General features: G+C 27.2%; 1 protein-coding gene across 1 annotated transcript in view; it reads right to left on the reverse strand.

Annotated features, from left to right (window-relative positions):
- Positions 1-12,207, reverse strand: part of LOC107454329 (nose resistant to fluoxetine protein 6) — a 32,266-nt gene extending 20,059 nt beyond the window's left edge. Inside the window, exons 1-4 of the mRNA XM_043040849.2 lie at positions 11,297-12,207; positions 8,735-8,901; positions 8,561-8,651; positions 6,476-6,578 (exon numbers count right to left, since the gene is read on the reverse strand). Of these exons, the coding sequence (XP_042896783.1) occupies positions 6,476-6,578; positions 8,561-8,651; positions 8,735-8,901; positions 11,297-11,627 (692 nt within the window). The 5' untranslated portion in view covers positions 11,628-12,207. The remainder of the gene's footprint in view (positions 1-6,475; positions 6,579-8,560; positions 8,652-8,734; positions 8,902-11,296) is intronic.
- Between the last annotated feature and the right edge of the window lie 856 nt (positions 12,208-13,063).

Below are 13,063 nucleotides of genomic sequence, written 5' to 3' on the forward strand. Positions count from 1 at the left end.
AACTATTTCTTACCTTCAAATATTTAAGTAACTATTAAATTGAATTACATAAACAAATAAATTTTTAAGCATTAAAATTACAGCCTAACTCGATTATTGGCTCCCAGATTTAACGAGGTCCCAGGTTTAATAAGAAAATAATTGTTATTTTCTCGTTAAATCTGACTTAATATTAAAAAACCTACATGAAGTGTTATTATTAGATAATAACTTGGGACAAGAATAACCAAGATATACTCTTGTGGTGGTTCCAGCCAACAGACATATCAGATTGAAGCAGCCACCTGAAAAACCTAGAGACAATAGTTGCATCAAATGCAGATTGCCTCCATCCTACTAATTCCACTTTCTGAGGTTTGTAAGTCGATTCATGGAACTCAGACAATTCACAAGAGCTAAGAAAATTTGTTTCAACATTTAAAGAACATAGATCTTAGAAGCTGCGGACTTTTTTTTCTCCTCTTCAACTAGAACACTTAAATGTTGTGGTTAAGAAGATGCTCAGTTTAATTATGTACAATCTATACCTTTTCTATTGATTTTACTTGTAATTTACTTGAGACTTATTATAAGATTTGTTTTATGAGTCTTCATAAGAAATACAGTTCCATGATAGAACTTAAACATCTCACTCTGTTGACTTGGGATTAACGAGTACCTCCTGGTAAATAAACTTAACAGAAGTTGACAGAAAAAAATACTTGTCTGTTCATGTCTGTTAAAAAATATTTAATTTCAAACTGTTCAAAAAATTTATATATGCAAGCAATGAAGAGTTACATTGTCTTTCATCCATTTTGTCCTGAATCACTTCATATCAAAGCCATTCTAATCACTTTAAATTTTATCTTTTGCTGCTTACATAGGTCATTTGTTTGCTTGTGGTTTCCTATAAAAAAATTTGTGAATCATAATTTCTATTTGCTCTTCATTTTATTAAAATGTGACTTTGATATAAACATTTATTATTTATATCATAATTTATTTAACTGTAATTAATAATATAATTGTAATTATTAATATTGTAATTAAGTACAACAATTATACCTGATGCAGGGTGCATGGCCAAATCTTTCAACAAAAAATTAGCACCTTTTAAGTACTTTTTAAGCACTCAAATAATATTTTTAAGCACGATATTGAATGGTTTAATGAGTGCCCTGATTTAATATGCGAATTACATCAGTCCCAACTATCTCATTATAAGGGATAGTTCAACTGTACTGAAAAAAAAAAGTTTCTTCTTCAATGAAGCAACAATCCAGTGTGGATCATGACCCTTTCAATAACCATATTTTATTGTTATTTATTTGAAGTATTTTAAAATCTTGTTCAATTCAATAAATATATCATAGTTTAGGCCTTCTAATAAAGTATGCTTAGGCCATAAAAATTCTTTTGACATTTCAATGTTCTTCCATTCTGGCAAGTTGGCATGCCCACTTTAATCTTTGTATTCTAATAAATTTCAAAACATCTAGTTAGGGTCGGGAAAGCATGGTTGGTAGGGCACTGGGACCATGGGCAAGAGGTTCAATTCCAGCCCGCCGAAGACTCCCTGTGTAGTAAATGGTGACTGAGGCACGTTAAATCTGTCGGGTCACAAAGTCCTCCATGCTCCCAAAACAAATCAATACCTCTGGGGATACTGATCCAGTAGTTTCCTTGTCTTCTGGATTAGTTCAAAATTACAAGGCTAATTGGGTCAGCAGTCCAATGATGGTTATAAAATAAAATAAAAAATCTAGTTCTTTATAGCACTTATACAATTGTGAATTTGTATTAAATACCATTAGTTTGTATTTCTTTTGGAATACTTCAGAGTATTTTCTTTTTTAGAAAATGGACAAAAAAATTATTTATTAGCTGCAATAATTCTTTTTTGAACCTCTGAAATGTATTAATTTCTCATTGGATTTACATCATTGGATGTATTAATTTCTGATTTGATTCTAGATGTATAAAATGTTTCTATAAGATATTTCCAAAGCTATTTTTTTCAAACTCATAAGCTCCACACTCTATAAAGGTATCTTTATTAGACCTTTTAGTAAATGACATATATTTTGTTTTTGCAGCATAAACATGTAAATTCATTTTTTTTTTTTTTTTTGCTTGTATTTGAAAAACCAAAAAATTCTTTTTCATATCCTTGTTTCTAGTAATTACGCCGATATTTTCAGCATAGGCCATGATCTGTACCGATTTATTCAGTATGTTACTCTTTGCATTGATTCCGGCATATCTAACAACTTTTTTAAGCCCAATGTTGAAAATGAGGCAAGCCAAAGCATCACCCCGCATAACGCCGTTGGACACATCAAAAGACACAGAAAAACTACTTTGCTACTGCTCTCTCATCTTTATGTCTTGCAGCATTGAAGAGACAATTCGAATAGGTTTAATTGGAATAAGAAATCCTTTATAAGATTACAGAGTATAAAATGGAACATTCATAGATTGCAGATCATTGTATAAGAAGTAATACAATAGTTTCGTTACTTTGGTCCCCATTTCTTACAATTAGCATTGTCATTTGAATAATTTTTATAAACATTTTTGATTTAAAATTGTTTATAAATACAGTTTTCTTTCTTCAAAACTATCTCCCATTAAAGCAGTCACTTCAATATAGCAATTGATGAGTAAAATCTTACGTTGCTCAAATTTTGTATTTTGCTTACTTAAGTCACTTACGTTAAATTGATATTAAAAAAAAATGTATTTCTTACAATTCAAAATTTTTCTAACTATTATTATATAAAATAATAATAAATATTAACTAAAATTTATTTTTTGTATGGAATTATCTTTGGATAAACGAATTTTATAATTGAGAGTAAAAAATTTTTAATTCGCAAAAAATAAAAATAAAAACATTATGAGGTTCAAACTTTGGATTGCTCTCTTGACCAAATTATGGAGACCATATTTTAAGGATCTGAAATCTAAATCTGTCAAAAAAAAGGCATGTTCAGTCAGAGAAATTGCGCTTTTACATCTGATTTTGTAACTTAAAATATCATCTCAAGGGTCTGTCTGGGTTTTTTTGAGAGGTACCTATTTTGTGAAAATTTAGACATAATTAGTGAAAATTAAAAATTATATTAAAAAATCAACACAAAAATATGATAAAGTAAGAAAATATTTTCCAAAATAGTCACTTTAAATAAAAATCATTTATGACAGGTAAATTTCTGCATATTTTTCCCCATATAAAAAAGATAATTTTGCTATTGTAAAATTGTGGGCTTAAAATTGCATCCAAATTTAAAATTCCATAAAAATTACTGTCCATAGTTAAATTTCAACTTGAATTTATTAAAAACATGCATTTAACAGTACTAGCACTAAAAGTTATTTTCATTATGAGAACATTTTCGATTAGGTCATACAGAAAAAAGTTTTACAGAGAAAAAAAAAATTTCATAAAAAATAAAGGTCTGTTAAAATAAATTTACAATAGTGTTTATAATGTTCAAATGTTTAGAATTATATTCGAATTTTGACTTCCTGTAAAGTTTATAGAGGGAGGATTTAGGCTAAGTTTCGTTACAAAATAAGAATATGGTTAAATAAAATAGTACACATAGTAGCAATTTGCAATAACTTACATGGTGGCTATAGCTCCATTTGTGAGTTCTCTTGAGTTAGCATGACAAGTTATTGCTGTGGAATTCATCACTGTTTCTATTTTTTTCTTGTAAGGAAGAATCTCTAAAAATGTGAAAAAAACATGTTAGGAGCTTTGATTAAACAAAAAAGTTCCATATATTTAGATAAAGATGTAATACAATTATGACAAAACCATTTTTGCTAAGGAAATGATAATCAATCTGTCTGAAATCATAACTATTAAGTAATCCAAATAGAAATAAATCATGAAGTGTGCTCATGAAAACATGAAATGCTTAACTATTCTAAACATTGGCAAGAGAAAATAGGAAAAAAATTAGTATTTAGGATTTTGGAAACATACCACAAGCATATAAAAATGGAAAACTCCAGAAAAAATCCTGAANTAATACCATTATTTTGCATTTCTTTTGGAATACTTAGTATTTTCTTTTCAAAAATGGACAACAAAAAATATTTATCAGATGCAATAATTCTTTTTTGAACCTCTGAAATGTATTAATTTTTCATTGGATTTACATCATTGGATGTATTAATTTCTGATTTGATTCTAGATGTATAAAATGTTTGTTTAAGATATTTCCAAAGCTATTTTTTTTAAACTCATAAGCTCCACACTCTATAAAGGTATCATTGTTGGACCTTTTAGTAAATGACATATATTTCGTTTTTGCAGCATAAACATGTAAATTCAATTTTTTTGCTTGTATTTGAAAAACCAAAAATTTATTTTTCATATCATCCTTGTTTCTAGCAATTATGTCTATATTTTCAGCATAGGCAATGATTTTGATCTGTACCAATTTATTCAGTATGTTATTCTTTGTATTGATTCTGGCATATCTAACAACTTTTTTTAGCCCAATGTTGAAAATGAGGAAAGCCAAAGCATCACCCCGCATGATGCCGTTGGACACATTAAAAAATCACTGAAAAACTACTTTGCAACTGCAATCTCATCTTTGTGTCTTGCAGCATTGAAGAGACTAATCAAATAGGTTTAATTGGAATATGAAATACTTTATAAGATTACACTGTGTAAAATGGAACACTCATAGATTGCAGGTCATCATTGTATAAGAAGCAATACAATAGTTCCATTACTTTTTTGAACCCCATTTTCCACAATTAGCATTATTATTTGCACAATTTTTATAAAAATTTTTGATTTATAATTGTTTATAAATACAGTTTTCTTTTTTCAAAACTATCTCCCATTCCAGCAGTCTTTTCAATAGAGCAATTGATGAGTAAAATCTTATGTTGCTCAAATTTTGTATTTTGCTTACTTAAGTTACTTACGTTAAATTGATATTAAAAAAAAATTATTTCTTACAATTCAAAATTTTTTAACTATTATTAAATAAAATAATAATAAATATTAACTAAAATTTTTTTTTTGCATGGAATTATCTTTGGATAAACGAATTTTATAATTGTGAGCAAAAAATTTTTAATTCGCAAAAAATAAAAATAAAAACATTATGAGGTTCAAACTTTAGATTGCTTTCTTGACAAAATTATGGAGACCATATTTTAAGGATCTGAAATCTAAATCTGTCAAAAAAAAGGCATGTTTATTCAGAGAAATTGCGTTTTTGCATCTGATTTCGTAACTTAAAATATCATCTCAAGGGTCTGTCTGGGTTTTTTTGAGAGGTACATATTTTGTGAAAATTTAGACATAATTTGTGAAAGTTAAAAATTATATTAAAATATCAACACAAAAATATGATAAAGTAAGAAAATATTTTCAAAAATTTTCACTTCAAATAAAAATTATTTATGGCAGGAAAATTTCTGCTTATAAAAAAGAAAATTTTGCTATTGAAAAATTGTGGGCTTAAAATTGCATCCAAATTTAAAATTCCATAAAAATTATTGTCCATAGTTAAATTTCAACTTGAATTTAATAAAAACATGCATTTAACAGTAATATAAGTTATTTTCATTATGAGAACATTTTCGACTAGGTCATACAGAAAAAAGTTTCACAGAGAAAAAAAATGTTTCATAAAAAATAAAGGTCTGTTAGAATAAATTTACAATAGTGTTTATTATATTTAAATGTTTAGAATAATATCCGAATTTTGACTTCCTGTAAAGTTTACTGAGGGAGACCCTCGTTGTTTCATTTTAAAAAACTCCGCTAAAAAAAATGCTAGCTTTGATATGGCGTGAGCGAAAGGTTAGGTTTACCACATTACACTATCTAACCAAACATGTGCTACTTTTTTGTGAAAGACATCTGGCAAAAGTGCTCCTCTATTTCCTAGATTGCAACGAGAACCGGGTTTCCATGAGAACTTGCTTTATTAAAAGTATTTCATAAAACTGCCGTTTTCTTAAAGTTGAGTTTGTGAAGGTACCGCTAAACGGTAGTAAATATACCCTGGATAGACCCCTGCATCTGCACTAATAAATTAGCATATTTGAGGTCACCCCTTTAAACCATTAGGATTGCATCCTAGTGTGAAGATCACATCATTAGATCAAAAGTTATTTAGAGTGGTCCTTTTTTTGTGCACTGTACATAGCTACTGATGGGATTCAAATTACTCTAGAACCAGTACAATTAAAAATAATTTTTTTATTTTAATTTTTAAAGTAAGCTACATTTTTTTCCAAAATTATTTATTTTTTAAAAATTTCAAAGATTTGAATAAATTTTAGACTAAAATTTCGAATATTTTATATGTTAACCAGACCAGACCAAATTTTAAGAAAAAAAAAGTAGAAAAAAAAATTTATTAGATAGTTATTTAGGCTAAGTTTCGTTACAAAATAAGAATATGGTTAAATAAAATAGTACACATAGTAGCAATTTGCAATAACTTACATGGTGGCTATAGCTCCATTTGTGAGTTCTCTTGAGTTAGCATGACAAGTTATTGCTGTGGAATTCATCACTGTTTCTATTTTTTTCTTGTAAGGAAGAATCTCTAAAAATGTGAAAAAAACATGTTAGGAGCTTTGATTAAACAAAAAAGTTCCATATATTTAGATAAAGATGTAATACAATTATGACAAAACCATTTTTGCTAAGGAAATGATACTCAATCTGTCTGAAATCATAACTATTAAATATTCCAAATAAATCTAAATTAATTAGTTATAAGCATTATCATAAACAACTTTCGCATTTTTAAGCTTGTGAACATTACAAGTATGATTTAAACGTAATGTCAATTTGTTTGAAGGGAAAAAAATATAGCTATAGATATTTTATCAAGCACTAGCTTGAATCTTTTATTAGCACAAAATTATTAATTATACTATATTTCATACAAACTGATAAAAAAACTAGGACTATAAATAAATCTTAAGATGTAATAAAAATGTTAAAGGAAACACAGGCAAATTAGTAATGAATTACAAATATTAGGTTAGGTATAATTCAAACATTTCTTCATTTTGTTGGGAAGTTCCAAAAAAATTTTGTTAACAATTTATTTATTTATTTATTTTTTTATTATTATTTATTTATCTTTTTTTTTTTTTATTTTTTTNTTTATAAACTTTTTTTTTTTTTTTTTTTTAGGAAAGGAAATAAAAAACAGATTTTTCGCAACTTTGAAAAGAATTAAAACTGAAAACTTCACATGATGCTCTAACTTGTATTGAGGGATTGAGACATATTTATCCATCCAAAAGTGATAAAATTGATGTAAGAATGCTACATGATTTGAAAATGTACCATAAAGATAAAGTGCCATTTAAAACAATTCACACATCACAATCACATTTTTCTCTTCAAATGGATAAATTTAAAGCAAGACATGAATATAAAATTTCTTCATCTATTTTTTTTTTGTACCGTAAACAATATAATTTTGTTAAATTTAAATAAATATAGTTAATAGTTATTATAGATTATTTAATTATTTGAATTATTTCTATTTCATAGCAATTATTCTCAAAACAATTTATGGCATTAGCTTTCATTATTAGTGCACCCTGCCCTTAAACGAAAAACTCTCATAAGCGAACAATTTATTTGGTTCCAAAAAAGTTCGCTTTACTAAGGATTCACTTTTTAAATAAAAATAAATTCACATGTATAAAATATTTTTAAAAAAATTAAAAAGTAAGCAGAGGATAAGTTGAACTTCATGAATAAAGACATGTTCTCTATTTCTCTCGCTATCTTTTTTTTTTCCTAATATTTAACATGAAGAACTAGTAACACAAATATTCAGATAAAAATTAATTAAAAAGCAAACTTCAAAATGTAAAAAAAAAAAAAAAATTATCCTATTTAATAAAAAACAAATATTATCAAACAAGAATTAGAATTAGTAGATTTTTAATAAAAACATTTATAATTTAAACCCAAATAAAGCCTATTTGCAAGTGTTTCTTTCAAATATTATTAATATTCAAATTTCTTTAATATTCATAGTTTATTCTACTTACTAAAGTTTATGTTTTTTTTTTTTTTTTTTTTTTTTTTTTTTTTTTTTTTTTTTTTTTTTTTTTTNTTTTTTTTTTTTTTTTTTTTTTTTTTTTACTTCTCTTATCTTTTCAACAACTCCTGAAGTGTGCTCATGAAAACATGAAATGCTTAACTATTCTAAACATTGGCAAGAGGAAATAGGAAAAAAATTAGGATTTTGGAAATATACCACAAGCATATAAAAATGGAAAAATCCAGAAAAAATCCTGAATTTTTTTTTTAAAAAAAAAGGATTGAAAAATTGGTTAAAAGGGATGTCTGCAAAATGGATGTCTGAATATGGGACTCAATACTGTAGTTTAATTTATTCATAGAAGTAATGGTGAAGATAATTTAGATTTCATTTATTAAATCAAGAATTTAAAAGCAAATATTAAATTTTTTTACCATAAATAATAAATTAAAATTATCATAAATATAAAATATTTATTCCCAAAAATCAAGAAGTTGCAGCATTGATATACTCACTTATGGTATGAATAAATTCCATTATACCATTCTTCAAATCGAAACCACCACATGAATCAGGCACACACAGCCCCATAGACAGCGCAACTAACTGCAAACAGAACACTTTTATCATTTTACATTTATTATCTCATTTCAAAAATTCTTTTTCAAAATATCATTAAAACATTTCACCTGAGAACCGATAGGTATTTGTAAACCACAATACTTTCCGTAAAACCCTCCCTCATCACTTGAGTTTTCCTTCGGAACATATACTTTTTTGCATTCATCAAAGTCACCAAGCCATTTGAAATTACCTAGAACAATGCCACTTTCAGGCTTTCCATATGCATCAACCACTGAAAAAAAATTGATAACTTGAATCATTTGTAAAAAAAAAAAATAAATAAAAAAATAAAACAGAATATTTTTTTTGCCACAGCTGGAATAATTTCATGGCTATATTTTGGAAAAAGAAGAATTTCTTTTACTGCTACCACTCGACTATTTTAGTCAGCTGCAGAATAATCCTAGCACCAGGTCAGGGCTGGATTACCCATTAGGCCAGACTAGGCCATGGCCTGGGGTCCCCTTAAAATGGATTTTTTGAAAATAAATTTTAAAAGAAATTAAGAAAAACAATGATTTTTCAAAATCTTATGATTATTTTTTAGTTCCAATTTAATATAATAAAGTAAAATTTAATTTATTATTATTTATTTTTATTTTAAATATGCTTTCTTAAATGAAAAGATATATAAATACTTTTATATTTGAATAAATAAAAAATATATGAGAAAAACATTTTATGTAAGGGCCCCAAAAACTTGAATGGCCTAGAGCCCTGCACCAGGTAAAGAGTTACAAACTTGGTAGATAAAAAAATCTTCAAAACTTTTACCAGAGCCATCTGTGTTTAAAATAAATAACGAAAAAGAGAAACAATCAAATGAAATTCTTCACAATAGTAGGAAGAGTTTCTCTAGATCTCAGAGTTGGAACAATTTTCCAAAAACTTCCTGACAATAATTTTTCAAATTTGCACTTATTTGTAGTTATTTAGATCTAAGTGAAACAGTAATACCTCATTGAAATGTCTTTAGTTTACAAAATCAATTATTAATAAATTTTTGAACATAAATGAAAAAGAAAAAAAATGACAAAATGTAATTTTGCTTCTAATTAGAGCATAAAAAAAAAATATCTAGAACGTAACTGGTGCCCCATCTGTGTTAAAGGGTTAAGAATGCTAAAAACTAGGAAGTATTTTCTGTTTTTATTTTTATACTTTATCGAAGGAATTTTTTTTACAAATAAAACTCTTCCATACTCTGCATAGGATTATATAAGAATATTTCTCTCAGTTTCATAGTTACAAAGATAGCTTTGGGAAAAAAACACCTTGAAATTTTGGATCATCATTCTGAAAGGAAATAGTTAACACAAAAACATTACCCTTTTTGGCACTTTTTCATTTTTCCGATGCAGGTGATAAAGTTAGCAATGTAAAGTCACCGGACTCAAGTAAATTCAACTTTTTTTATTTTCACTATTTTTATTATTTTTTTAGGTCATGATTACTTGTTACAGTTAGTTTTGAAAAATTTGAAATAAATAAATAGATAAATAAAGTAGCTGAATTTACTTGTGCCAGCAAAATGGAAAAGAACTCACTTTTCAATAAATATAGAAAAGAAATTCTATCACATAAAAATACTCAAAAACTAAATACAACTATAACATATGTAAGTTTCAAAGTTTTATTTGACTTTGAAAGTTCAATAAGCTATATTTTATTATTGCATTTATTAATTGATTTACATTATTCTATTTCTGTGCTACAGGTGACAATTTTAAAACAATGTTGTTTTAAAATTGTATCAGAAAAATGGAAATAAAATGTATTGTAAAATCAATTGACACTTTTTGATTAAATAAGCGTAAGTACATTCAACAATGATTTATTTTTTATTCATTTTTATACGTTTTTTAAAGAAGTGTCTATTTTGCTTGTGCTTAAAAAATTAATAAAGAAGTTTTTAAAAAATATTGAATTTACCTGTGCTTAGCTAACCAAAAAGTAGCAATAATAAGGGTCATATGAGATTTGAAAATATTATATTGTATCAATTTACATCAATACTATATCAAATAAAATTTCTTGAGCCTTCATAGCTCAAGAAATAATCACCTCCCAATGAGGTGAACTGGGTTCAAATCCCAGCCATGGCTGATCAATACAAATTCCTCACATGATCGCACTAACCACAGTGCTGACGTATAATATCCTCATTGGTAGACAGATCATGAGTTAGAGTCCCCTTGCCGTCATGCTAACTGTGGGAGATTTGTATGGTTTTCCTCTCCATGTAATGCAAATGTGGGTTAGTTACATTAAAAAGCCTCCACAGAGGCAAAATTTCTCCCAATACTTGATCTAGGAGTTCCCTTGTCTTCTGGATTAGGTTCAAATTTGAACATTGGTAGTCGTAAACTCAAAATTGGGTCAGCTGTTCAACAATGGTCACAAAAAAATAAATTCAGTTCAGTTTTTTAATAATTGTTTGAAGAGTTAGAAAATAAAAAGTAAGAAATATATGGGTTAATATGAAAAGTAAATTAAAACTGTTTAAGACTCCTCCAAATACAACTCATAAATGTTGGTAGATATGAAGAGTAAATTTATTTTTAAAAAAATTATAATAGACAAAATAAAAAAAGGAAGAAAAAAATTATAGAAAATTGTGTTCATACTTTGAAAAGCCCATGAACTTAGTATCTTCCTAAAATCTGTGGTATTCAAATTGTCCACAAAATACTCTAAATCGTGAAGACATCTAGACGATGCATTTGTGAAAATATCCTTCAGCAACTTAGGATCAAATTCAAACGGTCCTGCAGTATGAATATCTTCTAAAAACTCTGAATTGTTTCTTAAAGTATTTGAAGATTGTAAATCTTCAAAAATTCTTTGTCCCAGTTGCACAACATCATAGGTTTTGTAAAATTTCAGTTCAGGCAAATTTTCACAATGATAAATATGAAAACTTAAACAAACAGTTAATGAAACTAAAAAAATCTTCATGATTATTTAAAATTTGCTTTTGCAAAATAACTTTACAAGATCAGTTTTTTCAATAATTTATTTATAAAATTTCAAGTATTGCATGAAATAAGACATAAATGCAATCAAATCAGAATGAAAAGTTCATTTGTTTTAAGTGTTGTGACATAACTACGCAAAAACCATTGCTATCAGATAATTAATATTATCTCGGCATGTTTTCTCCATATATAAAACGCCGAGAGATCGCAAAATCACGAGTTATTACTGAACACAATTACATAAAAAAGTCATTGCAATTTTGCTTAACTTCCTAAAGTGATAAGGCATTATTTCAGAAATTAGATTACCGTAATCAAAAACATAACACAAGGCAAATCAAATAATAAACACGATAATGCAGACGAAAACTATTGCTTCGGTGCTCGCAATTTCTTTACTCAGACTGAGTGAAGTTGGGTGCGTTCGTTAAATAACTTTTTCATGTAATTCATCAGCTATGCTAAAGATGAACGAGTTGAAAAAATACNTATATATATATTAACAAAATTAATATCACAGCATAAATAAAGTGCAAAGTTTGCCATGTTTTGAGTGCTCTAATTTATTTGGCTATATTTCTGTAAAACAGCGCCGTTTGCCAGAAAACACTAAAATTATTAATAACATTGGATAGCTCGTTTTTTTAAAGCTTTTTTATGTGTAAAAATCAGTCGGAACTGTCTTCGATATTTTAATGTTGGTGCGGTCTTTGAGCTGCATAAGAATACTAAGAGGTTTCGACCTCAGCTCGCTTCGTTCCCCAACCTCAAGAACCTTAATTACTCGCACATAAAAATGTTCTCACTAGCTAATTTTTTTTTAATAAAAATTATCTCGCGTTTCGAGGAAATTAAAAATAAGACCTAACTAGGACCCAATCTCCAACAAGAAATTCAGAAAAGTTCAACTTCATGGGCCTACATCTGTGTGTATTTAAAAATAAAAGGCAAAAAATCTTTTTTTGATAAGCAAAATAATTTATTTAATCATTTCTGCTCTGAAGTTCGAAACAATACAAAGTACAAACATTCAGCTCGCAGATGAGAAATATGACTTTGCTTTTCTTTGTAACAGCATCAATAATTGTTTCAAACTCGATTGAGAATAGTTTTGATAGTAATTTAGTGAACAAATGAATATTTTGATTTGGACCACGTATGAAACAGTATTTTAAAGCGTCTACGAAGCAACAAATATTTTTAACTAATTTTTTTTTCATTTATAGTAGCCGTAACATCTGTTGTAAAGTTTAAAAAAAAACAATGATAAAAAGATAGATTTGCACTAAATGCTCGTAAATATTTTCTTTTCTCGCAGCTCGCCTTAGTTGCTGTGCTTACTTTACTTGCACAGTGAAACCTGTTAAGTTGACCATCTCTATAAGTTAATCACCTATCTAAGATTTTGATGATCAA

Source organism: Parasteatoda tepidariorum, chromosome 8 (assembly GCF_043381705.1).
Source record: "Parasteatoda tepidariorum isolate YZ-2023 chromosome 8, CAS_Ptep_4.0, whole genome shotgun sequence".
Classification (NCBI taxonomy): domain Eukaryota; kingdom Metazoa; phylum Arthropoda; class Arachnida; order Araneae; family Theridiidae; genus Parasteatoda; species Parasteatoda tepidariorum.